General features: G+C 39.1%; 1 protein-coding gene across 1 annotated transcript in view; it reads left to right on the forward strand.

The window, feature by feature from the left end:
* The window catches only part of LOC115369188 (zinc finger and SCAN domain-containing protein 2-like), a 59,217-nt gene extending 50,040 nt beyond the window's left edge, over positions 1 to 9,177 (forward strand). The window contains exons 2-6 of the mRNA XM_030065755.1: positions 832 to 1,026; positions 3,178 to 3,340; positions 5,981 to 6,034; positions 7,049 to 7,114; positions 7,190 to 9,177. Coding sequence (XP_029921615.1) covers positions 832 to 1,026; positions 3,178 to 3,340; positions 5,981 to 6,034; positions 7,049 to 7,114; positions 7,190 to 8,112 — 1,401 coding nt within the window. The 3' untranslated portion in view covers positions 8,113 to 9,177. The remainder of the gene's footprint in view (positions 1 to 831; positions 1,027 to 3,177; positions 3,341 to 5,980; positions 6,035 to 7,048; positions 7,115 to 7,189) is intronic.
* The last annotated feature ends 6,819 nt before the right edge of the window (positions 9,178 to 15,996 follow it).

Consider the following 15,996-nt stretch of genomic DNA (forward strand, 5'->3'; position numbering starts at 1 on the left):
GATTATCTGGTGATGTGAAGAGTTTAGAGATCCAGATTCTCTGGTAATGGGAGGTGTTTACAGATCCAGGCTCTACAGCTGTTTGACTTTTTTAGGATTTAAAATCTCTGATTAGGTCTCTACTTTCTGAGCGGGACAACGACAGAGGTGGGGGGTAATATTCAGAAAATAAAACAGAATTTTTGAGATTAAAATCACAAATTTACAAGAAAAAACTTTTATTTTTGGGTCACGGCTCCACCTGTGCTGCCTCCTGCTGGCCGTGTCTCAGGCCTGCAGCTGATCCCCTCAGCAGATTCTACTCTGACATGGGATTCAGGAACAAGGAGATCCTGCTGATTTGAGCCCAGAATCAGCAGATTGTTTTCTTCTGAATCGGCCCAAGTCACAGCAACGTCTCTTCAGAGTCCAGATGCTGAGGAGGAGATTGGGATTCTGGATTTTTCTTTCTCATAAATTTATAACTTTAAGCTCAGAGTTTTTTTTTCTTGCAACTTTGTAATATGTAACTTTATAATCTCAGAATTTTCAAAAAAAAAAAAAAAAAGTTGTGAGTATAATTATATGATTTTAATCTCAGAATATCCATTTTTTCTTGTGAATTTCCAACTTTAATCTCAAATTCTGTTTTTTTTCCCCTCAGAATATCCCCAGTAATGTTGGATACCTTTACATGACATGACAAGAACCACATGAAAAAAATGGCACATTTACCATTATAATAGCATGTTGTTCACAGCTTATTCAGCAGCAATATACTTGTAAGGACAAATGACGGCTTGATACACTTGATACTGTTTATTGCCTGATCTTTTTCTTTTCTTTTTAAAGATGTCAACACAAAAAGAATGTGTGACCTGCCGTCAAAGGATCGGAGTGGCAGCAAAAACCTGTCAGCACTGCAGGGCCAAGCAGCCGTACAAAACCAAACTGGAAGCGGCAAAGAAGAAATTCAACAATGAGTGGAAGGATACTCAAACTAAGAATCATAGCATCAACAAAGTCTATGATTCAACTAATTTACTGGTAAGTCATTTTTTCCCCTTTGGAATACATTAATACTTATTATTAAGTCTTATTAAGGACTAGCAAAGGACTGTAGATGTAGTATATTTGAATAACATTCGCCCCAATGATACAGCACAGTAGACACAGCTATGATGAGCAATTAGCGGTTGCACCACGTAACAGGCATAGGTGTATGTGTGTATGTGGTTCTGTAACAAATTAAGCACAGACAAAAGGCACAAATTAGTATAATAACAATATTAATGTGCTATAGCTAAGACAATTAACAATCACTATTTGATACAAAAATAATAATAAATGAACTGGTAACAAATCTTGACTACTATTATCTAAAATTGGCACACATGCTCAAAATATATTTAACTATATGTCCATATAGCTGAACATTAAATTCCTGCAATGACACAATCTTGCACTGCCCCCTAGTGGGCTGAATGCACCACAGTGCTAGCAGTGGGCATAATATTCAGTGACCTAAGGCTAATAGCTTGTAGCTAATTAGCAATGCCAACTTTACCACAATAAATAAATCTAAACATGTTTAAACTATATACAGAGCCCATCCATTTAACATTAATGGTAAATAATGTAAGTATGGCGGCCTAGGTGACTTACCTATCCTCATGGACGCACAAACACCAGTTTACACAACCAAAACAGCTGAAGGATATCAGGATGACCACATCACTCTCTGGACGGCAGGAAAGTGAAACTTAAAGTCCCGCAGATTCGGGAATTCTCTGCAATCATGTGATGCTGTCTGGTCTCCTGATCAGCTGCTGTAATAGACTAAAGTGGTATGTGTTACAACTACTTAGACACTTATACTCTAAATCTCTGTAAATTGTTCATAATCTCTCCAAATTAAAAAATGAATGCAGTAATATTAGTCAGCACCTTGGCAACAGTTAAAACTGTTAAATGTAAAAGCAGGATCAAGGATTATAACATCAGTAAAAGTTCACTGGCTAACAGTAGAGCTAGCCGGCAGCTATTAGAAAAGATCATGTAATATAACAAATTCCTGATTTTGAGTGGCAATGGTATAATTCTAACCCTGGCATTGCCTGACTAATGCACAAATCAGAATTAGTCTTTTACACTCAGTTCGTTTTTAATGAACCATCGATCGCTGACCAACATGCCTTTCGATACAACTGGATAGACCAACAACCAGTCAGCAAAATGTGGCGTAGCACTGAGCAATGATATGAAGGAGGATTTTGAAATCAGCTTGAGCATGAACAGGTAACCGATGCAGAAATATCAGTATTGATGTCATGTGATCCACCTCCTTCGTTATTGTGAAGAATGTAGCAGCTGCGTTTGGAGACCTTTTGTTTACGTCTTTGGTAGACCAGAAAAAAGTGCATTACAGTAATCTATTCTTGATGTTATGAAGGCATGTATGAGGGTTTCAGCGTCTGAATTTGATTAAAATAGGGTATATCTGGACGATTTTACGAAAGGGTTAGGGTTGTTTGGACCAAATTTGGTAATATGTACCAACAAGTACTGGACTGAAAATAGTGCTGCAGCTGCTGTTGTGAGCTCTTCAAATTCTTATCACTTCAGTTTAACCAACTATTCCTTAAAATACTGATGATATCAGTCATCGTATCAAACCCACCCCATGTTAAATAATGTTTGTGACCAATCTGGGAAGGTCGACCAGAAATCTGTCTGAACTGGAGAGGGACCCGACCATAGAAACTGAATGGGTTGAGTAGCCTTTGTAGGCCGTTGGTTCACTGCGAATCAAGAGTATTTCCGGGTGGTTCCCCTTGCCATGGCAACAGTTATAGGCATTCAACTCATGTCACAATGTTGTAAGAAGAATTTGTTTGGATAACTTTATTGAAATGTTTATCCTGACAAAAGCAGCAGCTGTTGTTGTGTGTATCTCTCTGTTATGGTGTCGCAGCTCGCAGCAGCAACACAGGAGGAAGTTACAGTTAACGCACAAAATTCATTAAAATCATCTGCTGCCCCTAAAGTTATTTAAAAATTATGCTTCTTATTGGATGCTAATTCGTAGCCTATCTCAGACTAACATCAATATTAACTAATTAGCTGCGAGCTAATTAATGCTAATTAGCTAACTGATAACCAATTTCTGGAATATCATGATTTGATCTTTTGTTTCAGCTCCATAAATGGAACCTGTTGGAGCGGCATCCTGTGCTCCTGCTGGGAAAGAGAATCGGCCAGCGTTTTGTGGCAGAGTGCCTGTGCCCTCATGAGATGAACACTGCGCAGGAGAAGAACGCTCTCCTCGCCATTCAGAGGATCTATGAAAGTCTCCTCAATGGTATTGTTAACAAATGTGTAACGTAGTTTAGGTTTTGAATGACAGCTGAAATGCAGAGAGCTTATTCAGGCACACAGGACTTAAATAGAGCAGAGTGGTCATTCCTGTTCAAGTCAGTGTTTCAGTGTGGTCAGAGCAGCAGCCATTTTCATGTACCGTTGGGTACCGTTTATCTAACCGAGTCTCTGAGGCGAGCAAGGCCAGAGGTTTTCCAAAGCGGTGGAAAGGAGTCTGCAATGAGGCCGTCACTCCTGCCACCACATGGTAGAGGTCTTTTATGAGTTACTGCTGTCTTTATTACATAGGTTAGGTCTAAAGCCGGTTATACTCTGTGTGATTTTGGGCTCTCCCAGACAAAAGTTGACCAGTGTGGAAGAAACGTGACAATATCTTTGTCATAGCTCCAAAACAGCTCCTACGTCACAGTGCAAGAGAGGTTCAGAGATTGCTGTTGTCATGGTCTTGTGACCAAAGATAGCCTGGGACAAAATTCTGACCATAACCATCTCACAGTGTGACTAAGACTTCCGCCTACTAACCAGCCACTAGGAACGCAGCAGAAAGTGATGCACTGATCAACACGTCACTGGAGCTAAGTCCAAAGATGGAGTAAAAACGAGCAAAACGAAATGTCTCGGACTCCAACAAAGAAGAAAATGACCGGGTCCGCATTCTCCTCATTTTCTTTGGATTTTTGTCCAAACACTTTAATGCCACCTAATATCAGTAATGAAGATTAATACATTACAGTCGCTACTGCACTGCTCCATTCTTGGTGAGCTTCATAGTTTACCACTACAGCGATGCAGAGTGATCACATACGCTGATGACATTTTCATGTATATTGACCTGCATCGTAGCCATTAAGATTCAGTCGGTGTGATCATTGTCAGTCGATATGTATCAAACTTCTGTATGTAGGTGCCATAAGGTTTGGACGTCTCACAGGTGTGTAGAAGTGGTCAGAGCTGGTTATCTTAATCGTTCAACTACCACAATTTGTAGCAGCAAGGGGTAATATTCAAAAGGAGGCATTTTTTGACGACCCTGACCAGCGCGTTTTGCTAGTTTGTAGATGCTGACCGGAGGAGCTGATAGAACGGTGTTTGAAAATGTTAATCTTGTCACTGACATCAAATTTCAGCTGAGTTTTGACAGCTGTCTGAGAATCTGTACCACAGCAGGACACACCGATTCAAATTTTCACAAGACTTTTTGTCATCTCTGCAGTTTGCTACAGCTACAAATCATCTAAATACTATTGAAATCTCAATATGGCCAAATGCAATATCCAAATTGCAGGGGCTTCAGTTTCTTTAGTAAAATCTGTGACACAAATTGTTGTAAATAAAGTATTATAATACTACAGAAACCAATTTGGTAGCTTTTTAACTGTAAATAAACGTTCTAATGCAAAGTTTTCATTACTACTAAAATCGTCAATCATATTGCAATTGTAATAGTTGTAAAATTAATTGCAATATGATTTTTTGTTTTTACTGTGTCATTTAGCCCCTAGATTCTTGATACTAATAATAATACCTTTATTTGTCTAGCACTTTCCAAAACACGCAGTTACAATGTGCTTCACAATAAAATAATAACGCAAAAAAAAATAATACAATAAAATACAGTAAAAGACCATAAAAGACAGAGCCAACAACTAAGAAAAGGCCATACGGTACAAGTGAGTTTTAAGAAGGGATTTAAAAGATGACAGAGAGTTTGCCTGCCTGAGGCCCTCCGGCAGGGTGTTCCAGAGTCTGGGGCCCCGAACAGCAAAGGCACAGTCACCTCTTGACACCAAACGAGAGTTGGGGACCTCCAGAAGGGCCCGGCTAGAGGACCTCAGACTGTGGCCAGGCTCATGGGGGTTAACATTTCTCGGATATAGGAAGGAGCCAGGTCATTTAAGGCTTTAAAAACAAGTAACAACACCTTAAAATCATTTCTAAAACTCACAGGTAGCCAGTGGAGGGCAGCTAGAACTGGTGTAATGTGGTCACTTCTCCTGGAGTGAGTTAAGAGTCTGGCGGCGGCATTCTGGCTCAGTTGTAGTCTGAATGTTACGTTGGCTGATACCAGAGTAGAGCGCATTACAATAGTCGAGTCTGGAAGAGATGAGTGCGTGAATGATAATTTCAAAAAGTGCGGGGGAGAGGAAAGAACGAATTTTCCTCAGCTGTCTATTAGTTTGGTAAAAGAAATCTCAGTTCCAATCTTTTCAGCCACCAGAGCAGAAAACAGTTTTTCTACCCCAAAATGATGGGGGGGGGGATGAAATCAGAATTTTATTCAATTGAAGTGGGAAATGATATTTTATCATTTGTGTCCATTGTGTTTTTTAATCACAACTCGTGATACTGTGGTAATTACTCAAAGAATCATGTCGTCTCTGATGAAAAAACAATATAAATGCTTAAAAACCAGACATACAGGGATCAAAAGCTAAACAGCTAAGAAGATTGATGGATCGTAATGGCACTTGTTAGAAGCAACAATATTGTTCTGTAAAAACTGATTTTAACATATTTTTAAACAAAGTCAAAAAAAATCTTTTTCTGGTATTAGAAGAGGTTTTTTTTTTTTTAGAATGAAAAAAATCTAACTTTTGTCTGATTTTTTTTTTCTTCTTCTCAGGAGACTATCAGTATGGACATCAAAGGTCAACCTGCCATCAATCCACATGCCAAGGTATTTGTCAGAGATAATCCTCTCTAGGTGAATGCGGTGTTGTGAGATTGTGCAATCAGTTGGTGATGAATGGGAACACGTAAGGTCATAAAGGAAGGAAGGAAAGGAATCCATTGCCACTTGTAAAGATCATGCCACAGTATAAATAATACAGTCATCTGCATAAAAGTGTACCTTTATGGGATTCAATCCCACACAAGATCATTTATGTAAATAAGAAATAAAATTGATCCCAGGACAGGTCCTTGAGGAACACCTGTCTTTACAGCCAGAGGCGCAGAGTTGATATTCACTGTGGAAACACTGAGTTGTCCCAGTCAGAAACCAGTTCAAAAAACAGTTCAGCTCGGTGGCTGACACGAGCCTGCCTGGCCGAACAGAGTGGGGAGGGGCACGTCCTGCTGCATACTCAACAATCAAAAAATGTTGTCTTGTCCACACAGCTTTAATTGTTTTATGATAGTTTTAAAGAGAGTATTGGGGTCTAGCTGTTGAATATATAATATGAAATATGCAAATCAAAACATGTGCCATGTCTGGATGGATTCCTTAAATTGATGCTTTCAGACTAGACGCTTTCTCCAAAAAAGCTGCATTCTTAATCATACAACCTGTGTTTTCCATTAGATATTGATAAGATAAACTCTTGAAATAAGTGACTAAAGTGACACAAATTTATTGGTTTTTGGCTAGACTAGACTGACTGAAATGTTTAATCTGATGACTAAAAAAAGATTAAAATGTCAACAGTTGTCATTGACTAGAACTAAACAAAAATTCTAAAATGCCCAGACTCCAACTGACTACCTCGAAGGAGACAAAATTATGGACTAACACAGTTATATTTAAAAAAAAAAAAAAACAAGGGTGTATCAGGTTTTATTGCTAATCTCCTTTGTTTTTCCTCCCTCTACAGCTACGGTCATGCTGCACAGATCTCATTAACATTATGAAGTAATGGTGACAGGTTCAGCCATGGTTTTCCTTAATGTTTTGTGTGTGCGTGTGTTGCAGTGATGCCTCAGCAGCTGCTGGTGTGTAAAGAAGAGGTTCCCCCTGAGCAGCAGGAGTACAGCTCCAGTCTGGACCAGGAGGAGCCAGAGCCCCCACACATTAAAGAGGAACAGGAGGAGCTGTGGACCAATCAGGAGGCAGAGCAGCTTCAAGATCTCACCAAGTTCCCCTTCACTGCTGTCACTGTGAAGAGTGAAGATGATGAAGAGGAAGCTCAGTGCTCACAGTTTCATCAGAGCCAAACTGAGGAGAGCAGAGAGGCAGAGCCTCCAGCCAGCAGCTCCACTGAACAGATGAAAACAGAAGCTGATGGAGAGGAAGCAGCCAGGAACTCAGATCCAGCTGCTGATTTCCAACCAATTAGTGAGGGCCAGCTCCTCTCTTCACACTCTTCTGAGGGTGAGACTGATTACAGTGATGACTGGGAGGAGACCAGAGAGCCTCGGTCAGGTTTAAACAAACTTCTTCTCAGTGATGACAGATCTGATGATGCAGAGAAACCATCTTCCTTTCCCTTGCACATGAACGCAGGAGAAAAACCATGGAGTTGCTCTTTTTGCGGTAAAGGCTTTAAAAAAAAGGGACACTTGCAGACACACATGAGAATTCACACAGGAGAGAAACCGTATGTCTGTTCAATCTGTGGCAAAAGTTTTGCATATAAACATACCTTCATCACACACAAGAGGGTCCACACAGGAGAAAAACCATTCAGCTGCTCAGTCTGCGGTAAAAGTTTTGCACAGAAAGAGTACCGTAAAACACACATGAGAATTCACACAGAAGAGAAACCGTTTAGCTGCTCAATCTGCGGTAAGTGTTTTGCATATAAACATACTTTCATCAAACACATGAGAATCCACACAGGAGAGAAACCGTTCAGCTGCTCACTCTGTGGGAAGAGTTTTGCACGTAAAGATATTTTAGTCATTCACATGAGAGTCCACACTGGAGAGAAACCGTTCAACTGCTCAGTTTGTGGTAAAGGTTTTACGCGGAAAAGTTATTTCAATGAACACATGACAGCCCATGCAGGAGAGAACACACTCAGTTGCAGTGTATAACTAAAATATTACTATTTTGTATTTGATGGGCAGCTGTCAAAATCTCTTTCTTTCTTTATCTAATAAACCAGTATGCGTCTATTAGACAACAGTGGGCAGTAAATATCTTTGATTGTTTTTGTTAATGTAATTGGAGCTGTTGGTTTGTGTTCAGGCTGTTTTCAGACACTTTTCACAAGCTTTTGAACACAAACATCAATCATTTGAATATATTTTTTTCTTGTCTATTTTTCATTTTGTGTGTATGAATATTCTGGAAAATTCTATGGTATTTGTCTTTTTTTTTTTTTTCTAATTTTGATTATTGCTAATCATCTGGCAAATTTTGTCTAATTTGCTAATCATCTTTTCCCCATGTTTTGAAAGAAACCAAGGGAACCTGCTCAGGTTTCAGAGGGTTAAATTGTTTCAGTGTCATACCTGAACAGGAAACACAAATTTATTGGTGAGATTGAGACAGGTAGAAGAATATGTTCAAAATGATCCCTCATACATTTCCTGCATACTAACTATTTCTATTAATTTAAAATAACCGTGAAATTAATTGTTCTTCGTTTTGCTGAGGACCCCCGGGGAGTCCCTGGACCCCACTTTGAAAACCACTGGGGTATATTATCTGACTGAAAATCTATATATGTTGATCACTTTGATGAAGGTTCTCAAGTGTTTTTCTGCTGTATGTGTCAGAATAAACGTGAAATGTGACTGTTTTGATCTATTTGACTTGAACAGTTATGGGATGTTCTCTATATGCAGATTAAAAAAAAAAAAAACTCAGAATATCCGAGATTATCAATGTAAATTTACAAGAAAAAAAAAAAAAACACTAAAGTGACCAATGCATGCGAAACAACGCAAATTCTGAGATCATAAAGAGAAACCATCCTCCTGTTCCATGAACAAGAACATCGGAAACTACAGATTTGCTCTCTTGGTGGTAAAAACTTTAAATGAAATGAAACCTTCAACAGACACAGGAGAGAAACTATTAAGCTGGTCATTCTGTGGTAAAGCTGTAAAGTGTTTTCGTGAAGCATAATTTAAAAAAAAAAAAAAAAAAAAAAATCACAAGAAAGTCCACACAAGAGGGAAGCAGCTCGGTTTCAGTGTGTGTGTGTGTGGGAGAGGTTTCAGCAGGTTTGCAGGTGTTGGAGGTCATGAAGGTCGTGTGTGTCCATAGTCACATTAATCTGTTTTTTTTTTGTTTGTTTGTTTTTTTTTTTTGGTCCCTGTTACAACCATAATTAATACTATCATTCAGTTTTGTTCTCTGTAACTGATTTAAATTATATGTCGTCGCTATTTATCGTATTCACATTGTTAACTGACAAAGTTGTTGAAATATGTACTGAACTGTAAATCGTGTAAATGAAGCTTATTGAATTAAATTGACAGTTGAAATTCCTGTCGCTGATGTTTGGCTCAAATTCAGGTTTATGATCCCATGTCAGTTTCTTTTTTATCTGTTGTCAGAAGCTCAAGTCAGAGGTTGGAACGGCATATGATTTGTCCGGCGTTTGACTGTTGAAATATCGAGTAACTATGGCAACGTGGGAAAATAAGACGCGGTTGCAAGCCTTTATAAATTGCAGCTGAGAAACTCGGCCGGCGTCAGTGTTTTCAACTTGTAGCCTAATTAGTTTGGAGTGGCGTTCATGTGCTCGTTAATTCAAAAATATGATGTTTCCGATGATCACTTGAAGCCACTGATGCATTGTGATACATATTCATGTAGTTTGCTGTGGGATGCAATTCTCTTTTTCTAAATTTGTGACGCCAACAAAACACCTTTGAGGAGTTTGAGACATGCTGCCTTCAGGTGAACTGTTAAACTGTTAAATTTCTCAGTATGAGTTTTAAATCAGTTTTGGGACTTTTAAAACCAACTTTTTTTTAAAGCATACTCTATGATGCGCTTCCCATGAGATGAACGTCAGTTTGGATCTGGATTGCATGTGATTTTGCAGATGTTAGCAGATATTGTCGATACCTGGTGGATCTGTCTTGTTCTTCGGTTAAAACCATTTTCTTTGAGCTGTTCCGGTGAGCCAACTCTCCTTCGCACACGAGGTCATAATTTAATCTTTGAAGCGTCACCACTGCTCATCTCAAACTGACATAAAAGGCATGCTTCTGGCTGGGCGGACGAAAATAAATCTCATGTTGTCAAGGTAAATGTCGAACTCTTCAATTCATGTATAATAAATGTAGGACACTTTTCAAAACCAACATTTATATTAAACCTCAATGTATACCTGAACCTGAATGTATAGAAACTGGAATTTCTTGATCATCAGTTTATACATTTTTTTAGCCAGATTGTTTACAGAAATGCTACTTGGACAGATGTGGAGCACTGTTAGTAATGAAAAAAGACATTTGTTATTGACTTTGAGCAGAATAGGGTTATGGTTATGGTTTGGGAAAGGTTATGGGAAAGGTTGGAAAAATCTCGGAAGTCTTGCTTGATATTAATGTAAAGGTGATGCAGGCAACCACAGAAAAGAGCGAAGGCGTTCCGTTTATGAAAGAGGCAAAATAATTTATTACTTGAGCAAAACACAGCCATGATTAAAGAAGAAATTCAGTACAAACATTTAGAACCAGGAGCCTGGAGCAGCTCAGCCTTTTTTTTTCTGCTGTTATTACAGTACAAGTGGACTTGGCCACGCCCTGAATGAGCTCTGTGGCCCACATTCCTTTATCCCACATCATGTTACTGGCTTTATTACACACTTTTGCTGCTATATTGGTCAGCTGCAAATAAAATTGGACTTTGGCATATGTACTGTACGTAATTTGAAAGCTGTAAACCTATCTGCACGCAGACTGAAGAGATTAGGTGTGTTATTTTTTCCCCAGGATGGCAAAGTCATGACCTAACTGACTTACATTCATTCACTACAGCCTTTTCCTCATCTTAGCCACAACCAATTTATGCCTAACTTTAATCTTAAACCTCTTAACCAGTAAGTGAAAACAACCACTTAAAAAGACTTAAATGCCATCCTTGGATAAAACTTTTTTTTTTGCCAGACTTAGCTGGTTTGGCCGGAAAATGCAAAAATCACTTGATTCCTTTCAAATACGTGGATGAATGTTTGGTCAGCAAATTGGCAAGAACATGACCAGAACATTAATTTAAAGGATTTACAAGAAAACTTGCAAAAGTATTATAAGACTTAGAAGAGTACACTCGGTCCAGAGCAGATCTCCTCCAGGCGTATCTCTCCACACAGGCAACACTCAGCAGCTGATTGTCTTGTCAAACGCTTTTCAAATTAAAACTGAAATTACTGTATGATTTAAATATTATACAGTAGAGCAGCTCACCAGGCATTTGTGGCTTTTTGCCAGAAGATGTGTGGCTTGTGAAGGAAATCAGTTTAACAAAGAACACACCACTAAGGTCTCTCTCTCTCTCTCTCTCTCTCTCTCTCTCTCACACACACACACACACTAAGACCCATGGAGATTAGGCAAACAGTCTCTGATCCCTGAAACATGAGACACCACTCATTTACTTTTTTTTTTTTTTTTTTTTTTTTTTTTTTTTTGGATGTCAGGCAGTGTGTTTGAATTCCTGCTGTGATATTTTTTACAAAGTTGTGTTTCTTGTGTTCGGCTCGCTTGTCAACAGTGGTAAACTCAACAGAAAAAACACACTAATGTACATCATGGATTTTTTCAGCCGTGATCAGAGCCGATACGCCCATAACAGGACACAAAAAATGAGAGAGATGATGACTAGATGATGACTCAGGTAAGAGAGAGAGGCAGACAGTGAATTGCAGTGAGAGACCACCGTACTGAAAGAGAGAGAGAAAGAGAGAGGTGGTCAAGTGTGGTAGACGGTGAATGGAGAGAGAGTGGAAATACCCAAAACAAGCCTGTAACAAAGGATCTGACGCACAGCAAAGACAAGAAGTTCTTGGTTGTGAATATGAACACATGAAAATTTTAGGCTGATAGGCCCTGAAGAAGTGGAAAAGACACACACACACACACACTGACACACACACACACACACACAGAGGAGTGAAGACAACATCCCCACCCATGGTGTTCTGCCTGGCAGGGATAAAAAAAAAAAAAAAAAAAAAAAAAATTACCAGACAGATCCTATTTATTTTCTGTCGCCTAATCCAAAACCTTACAAGGATTTTTCAAAATCCTGGTGGAAAACACTGGAAAAGGAGGAGATTATCCTGCTCTGACTCTGAAAAACCACAGATGGGTGTTTTTTTTTTTTCACTGCACGGTTCTGCTAAAAAGGCCCATGGGACAAAGCTGCTGCAACCACATGTCAAAGGTTAACAGTCAATCACAAACAAGCCCCGGGTCTCATGTGAGCACATCACACGTAACTCATCCTGCTGAGCCGGCGTGACGCCTCCCCTCACGGCTCAGACGTGTTCTCCAGCCTCCTCAGTTTGTCCGCGCAGCAACTTGAAGCAGGGAACTTCTCCTCTCTTATAACTAATCTCATTTAAACATTGACATCCCTGGCGGACAGGTGGTTAACTGTCAACACAAGGAGTTAATAAGTAGAAGGTGGCATCCTGAAACGCACCTCAGCACACAGCGTCCGGTGTGTGTGTGTGTGTGTGTGTGTGTGTGTGTGCATCCACGGGGAACACCTGTGTAAGTTTTACTTGGATGTTTGAGGAAAAAGTTCAGAGGTGGGAGAAAGTCACTGAGGACATCAAGCGAGCTCTAAAATGTTTAAGTCCCAGCAGCGTCTTGTGGACTCACTGTCGACTTTACCACAATAAAAGTCATCACACATGCAACATAAACGTGTTGCATCATTACGGCGCCAGGGAATGTGAACATATCACATTATAATACATCATGACACTGGCATAAGCCCGAAATGACACTGCTGTAAGTTAGTGGTTCTCAAATGGGGGTACGCGCACCCCTAGGGGTGTGTTGGAGTACTGCAGGGTGTACATGAGATTTAAAAAAAAATGTTATTTAAAAAAAAAAAAAAAAAAAATCAGCATGTATAATTCCTAAAATAATTAGCCATACCATAATGGTGTAGGGGTGTATTTTCAGCAGCATCGAAACCACTGAATGATCATAGAAATATTAAAGGAATATTATAGGAATACTACAGGCAGCAGTGCATCTGTATGATCCTCTTGCTCTTCTGCAGCTGCACATTTCTACTTGTCACTTTGTCCATGAAGGTGACATTATTATATATACAGCATATAGGCTACAATGCAGTATAGAACTGAGTATTTATAGCTTATAATTTAGAGCAGTGGTTCTCAGTTGAGGGTACGTTGGAGTACTGCAAATGTAGATGTTAAGTTTGATAAACCATTATATTCTGTTTCTGTGAGAGAAGACAAAAAAAAAATCCAGAAAGTGGATCAGTGGTTGAAGCATTGCAGCGATACAGCTGGAAACAAGGAGGAAGAAGAGAAGAAGAAGCAGAAACAGAAAGAAGAGAATCTGCTCAGCATCAGGTTGTTGGTTCACACTGATGGAGCTGGACTGACCCTCTGACCACAGGAGGGGGTTTATACCAACATTTTTTTTTTTTTTTTTTTTTTTTTTGCACTGGTCAGGGGGAACAGGGCTGAAAAAAATATTTCAAACATTATTGAAAAATGTTTGAAAACCACTGCTGTAACAGTTTAGGAATAAATTTTAAAAAACTAACTCGTTACATAACTGAGATTTTCATTGTTAAAGGGAAGAAGTCACATACAGATATCTCTTGATTATAAATGGAACTGAGTGTTGGTGTCCTCAACTTCATATACAAGAAAAAAACTTGGATATTCACTGAGATTCAAGCGGTATATTTACGAGGAAAAACTCAAAAATGTTTGAGAAAAAAAACTGGAAAATTCTGAGAATTTTTTTTTTGAGAGAGTTGTTTTTATCCTCAAAATATTACACCCCTGCTCCGGCTCCAATTTTTTTCTCTCCCTACAATGACCCTAATGCACTGCCGTACAGAGCTGACCTCAAGGAGTGAGGTATAAGGTGAATTTCGGGGTATTTTTTTAAAAAACATTTGGACACCAGGACATGATCGTCTTCCTTCTTTGATGCCCAGACTTCAGCTTGTAAGGAGCTACAGACTCTTAAAAAAAAACAAAAAAAACAAGGCAAGTGGTTTCCCAGCGGTTTTAAGATTATGATAATTATACCAGTAAATAACACGGCGTTTAGATGTAACCTCACGGCCTAATGAGTGTTTGTGCAGCAGAAGGCGCCTAGCAGAGCGTTTTAAAGTGCCGAGTCAGGTTTTCAGTGCCAAGAGTCAGCAAAACTGCCTGTCTGTGGGATTAAATGGAGAAAATGAAATTCACCCACAAATTCAGTCATCGTTTTGTGGATTTCCCGGATTAAATGTCTGTCTGCCGCCTCCTCTGTGTGGATCTGTGGATGTGACATGTCTTAACAGCTCAGTTTGAGGGCAGACAGTCTTCAGTGTCATTTTAGCTCTAGAAAATTAAAGTCGAGCTTTCGAATAATAAAAAAAAAAAAAACTTCTCCACCAATGAGATTTCTCCCCTCATTGCCCTTCATACTACCTTTTTGCTTTAACCAGCGAATGTCTTTCTCCCACATTAATCATTTCAACAGATTTCCCAGAAACCATCATGTCATGTTTTGCCAAAACTCCCAGTTCCCTTTTTACAGGAAACCAGCAGGATGCTCAGATCATTTTTGGTAAAAACAGAGCCCTGTCTTTAATCACTTGTTTTGTTTGTCTCATGTTCCCCTCGGTTTATGATTTACCAAACAGCTGAAGCTATGAATTCTTATCGTTAACAATAACTCGTACGGTTATCTTTGTAAATGTGTATGTTGATATGGACTGATACGATTAACTCTTAAACACAAAAGTGGGTCAAAAATGGCCTTTGTTGTTGTTGTTTTTTTTTTTTTTCAGTATCTTTCCAATGACAATATTTCATCTTTTCATGTTCGAGGCATTCCTCAAAAATCTTGTTTTTGATACTGTCCCATTAAAATCTTTCATTTACTGTTTGTACTCCTTAAGAAAAAAGATGTTTTGTATTTTCCATAAGTGGGTCAAAAATGACCCGTATGCATTTCCTGTGGAATCTAATGAGAACATTTGATCCTTATTAAATATAAAACCTGTTTATTCCTGAGGACACTTTAAAATGTCAGTAGTAACCTCTTACCGCTTGTCAACACTATTTCACACCTTATTATATCACATCAATATCATCAGTTTTATAGCTTTAGTTTACTGCTGGAACTCTGTCATGACACATTTATTACCACAGGTTGTGGAAAGTATTTTTTTATCATCAAATCAGCCTTTCAAGATAGTCAGTAAACACCATATTGGTTGGCATGTTAGCAATAGTGCTGGTAAATTTATTTGAGTGGTATTATTACAAACAGCTCGCTAACATGGTTACAGGTCGGCTGGGAGACAGAACAGAGCAGCAGCAGAGAGGAAGATGCCGAGGCGACGAGTTTGGGATGTTTGTGTCAGATTTCTCATACAGCAGGTGGGCTGCTCATTTGACCTGATGGCAAATAAACCTGTTAACCACTAGTGTCATGAACCGGCTCAGAGTCCACGCAAAAACAGGGGAGACCACACATAAATATAAATATAATAAAATAAATGTAATTAACCACAGTTAACCAAATTACAAAAATACAATGTAGATGAGAATCAGCGGTTTCAGCAGTGAAAGTGGTGGATGCAGGTGTGAACATGTCCTGTATTATAATACAGTGGAAACCAAGATAAATCTAACAGAAAATAACCCGACACAAAACAAAGCCACCCTGGCAGGGAGGAGGGAGGAGGGAGGAGGGAGGGAGAGCAGCTCCAGTCAGCCATCAGGGGAAATCTGTTCAGGTGTC

The sequence above is a fragment of the Myripristis murdjan genome, chromosome 12 (assembly GCF_902150065.1).
Source record: "Myripristis murdjan chromosome 12, fMyrMur1.1, whole genome shotgun sequence".
NCBI classification, from domain to species: Eukaryota; Metazoa; Chordata; class Actinopteri; order Holocentriformes; family Holocentridae; genus Myripristis; species Myripristis murdjan.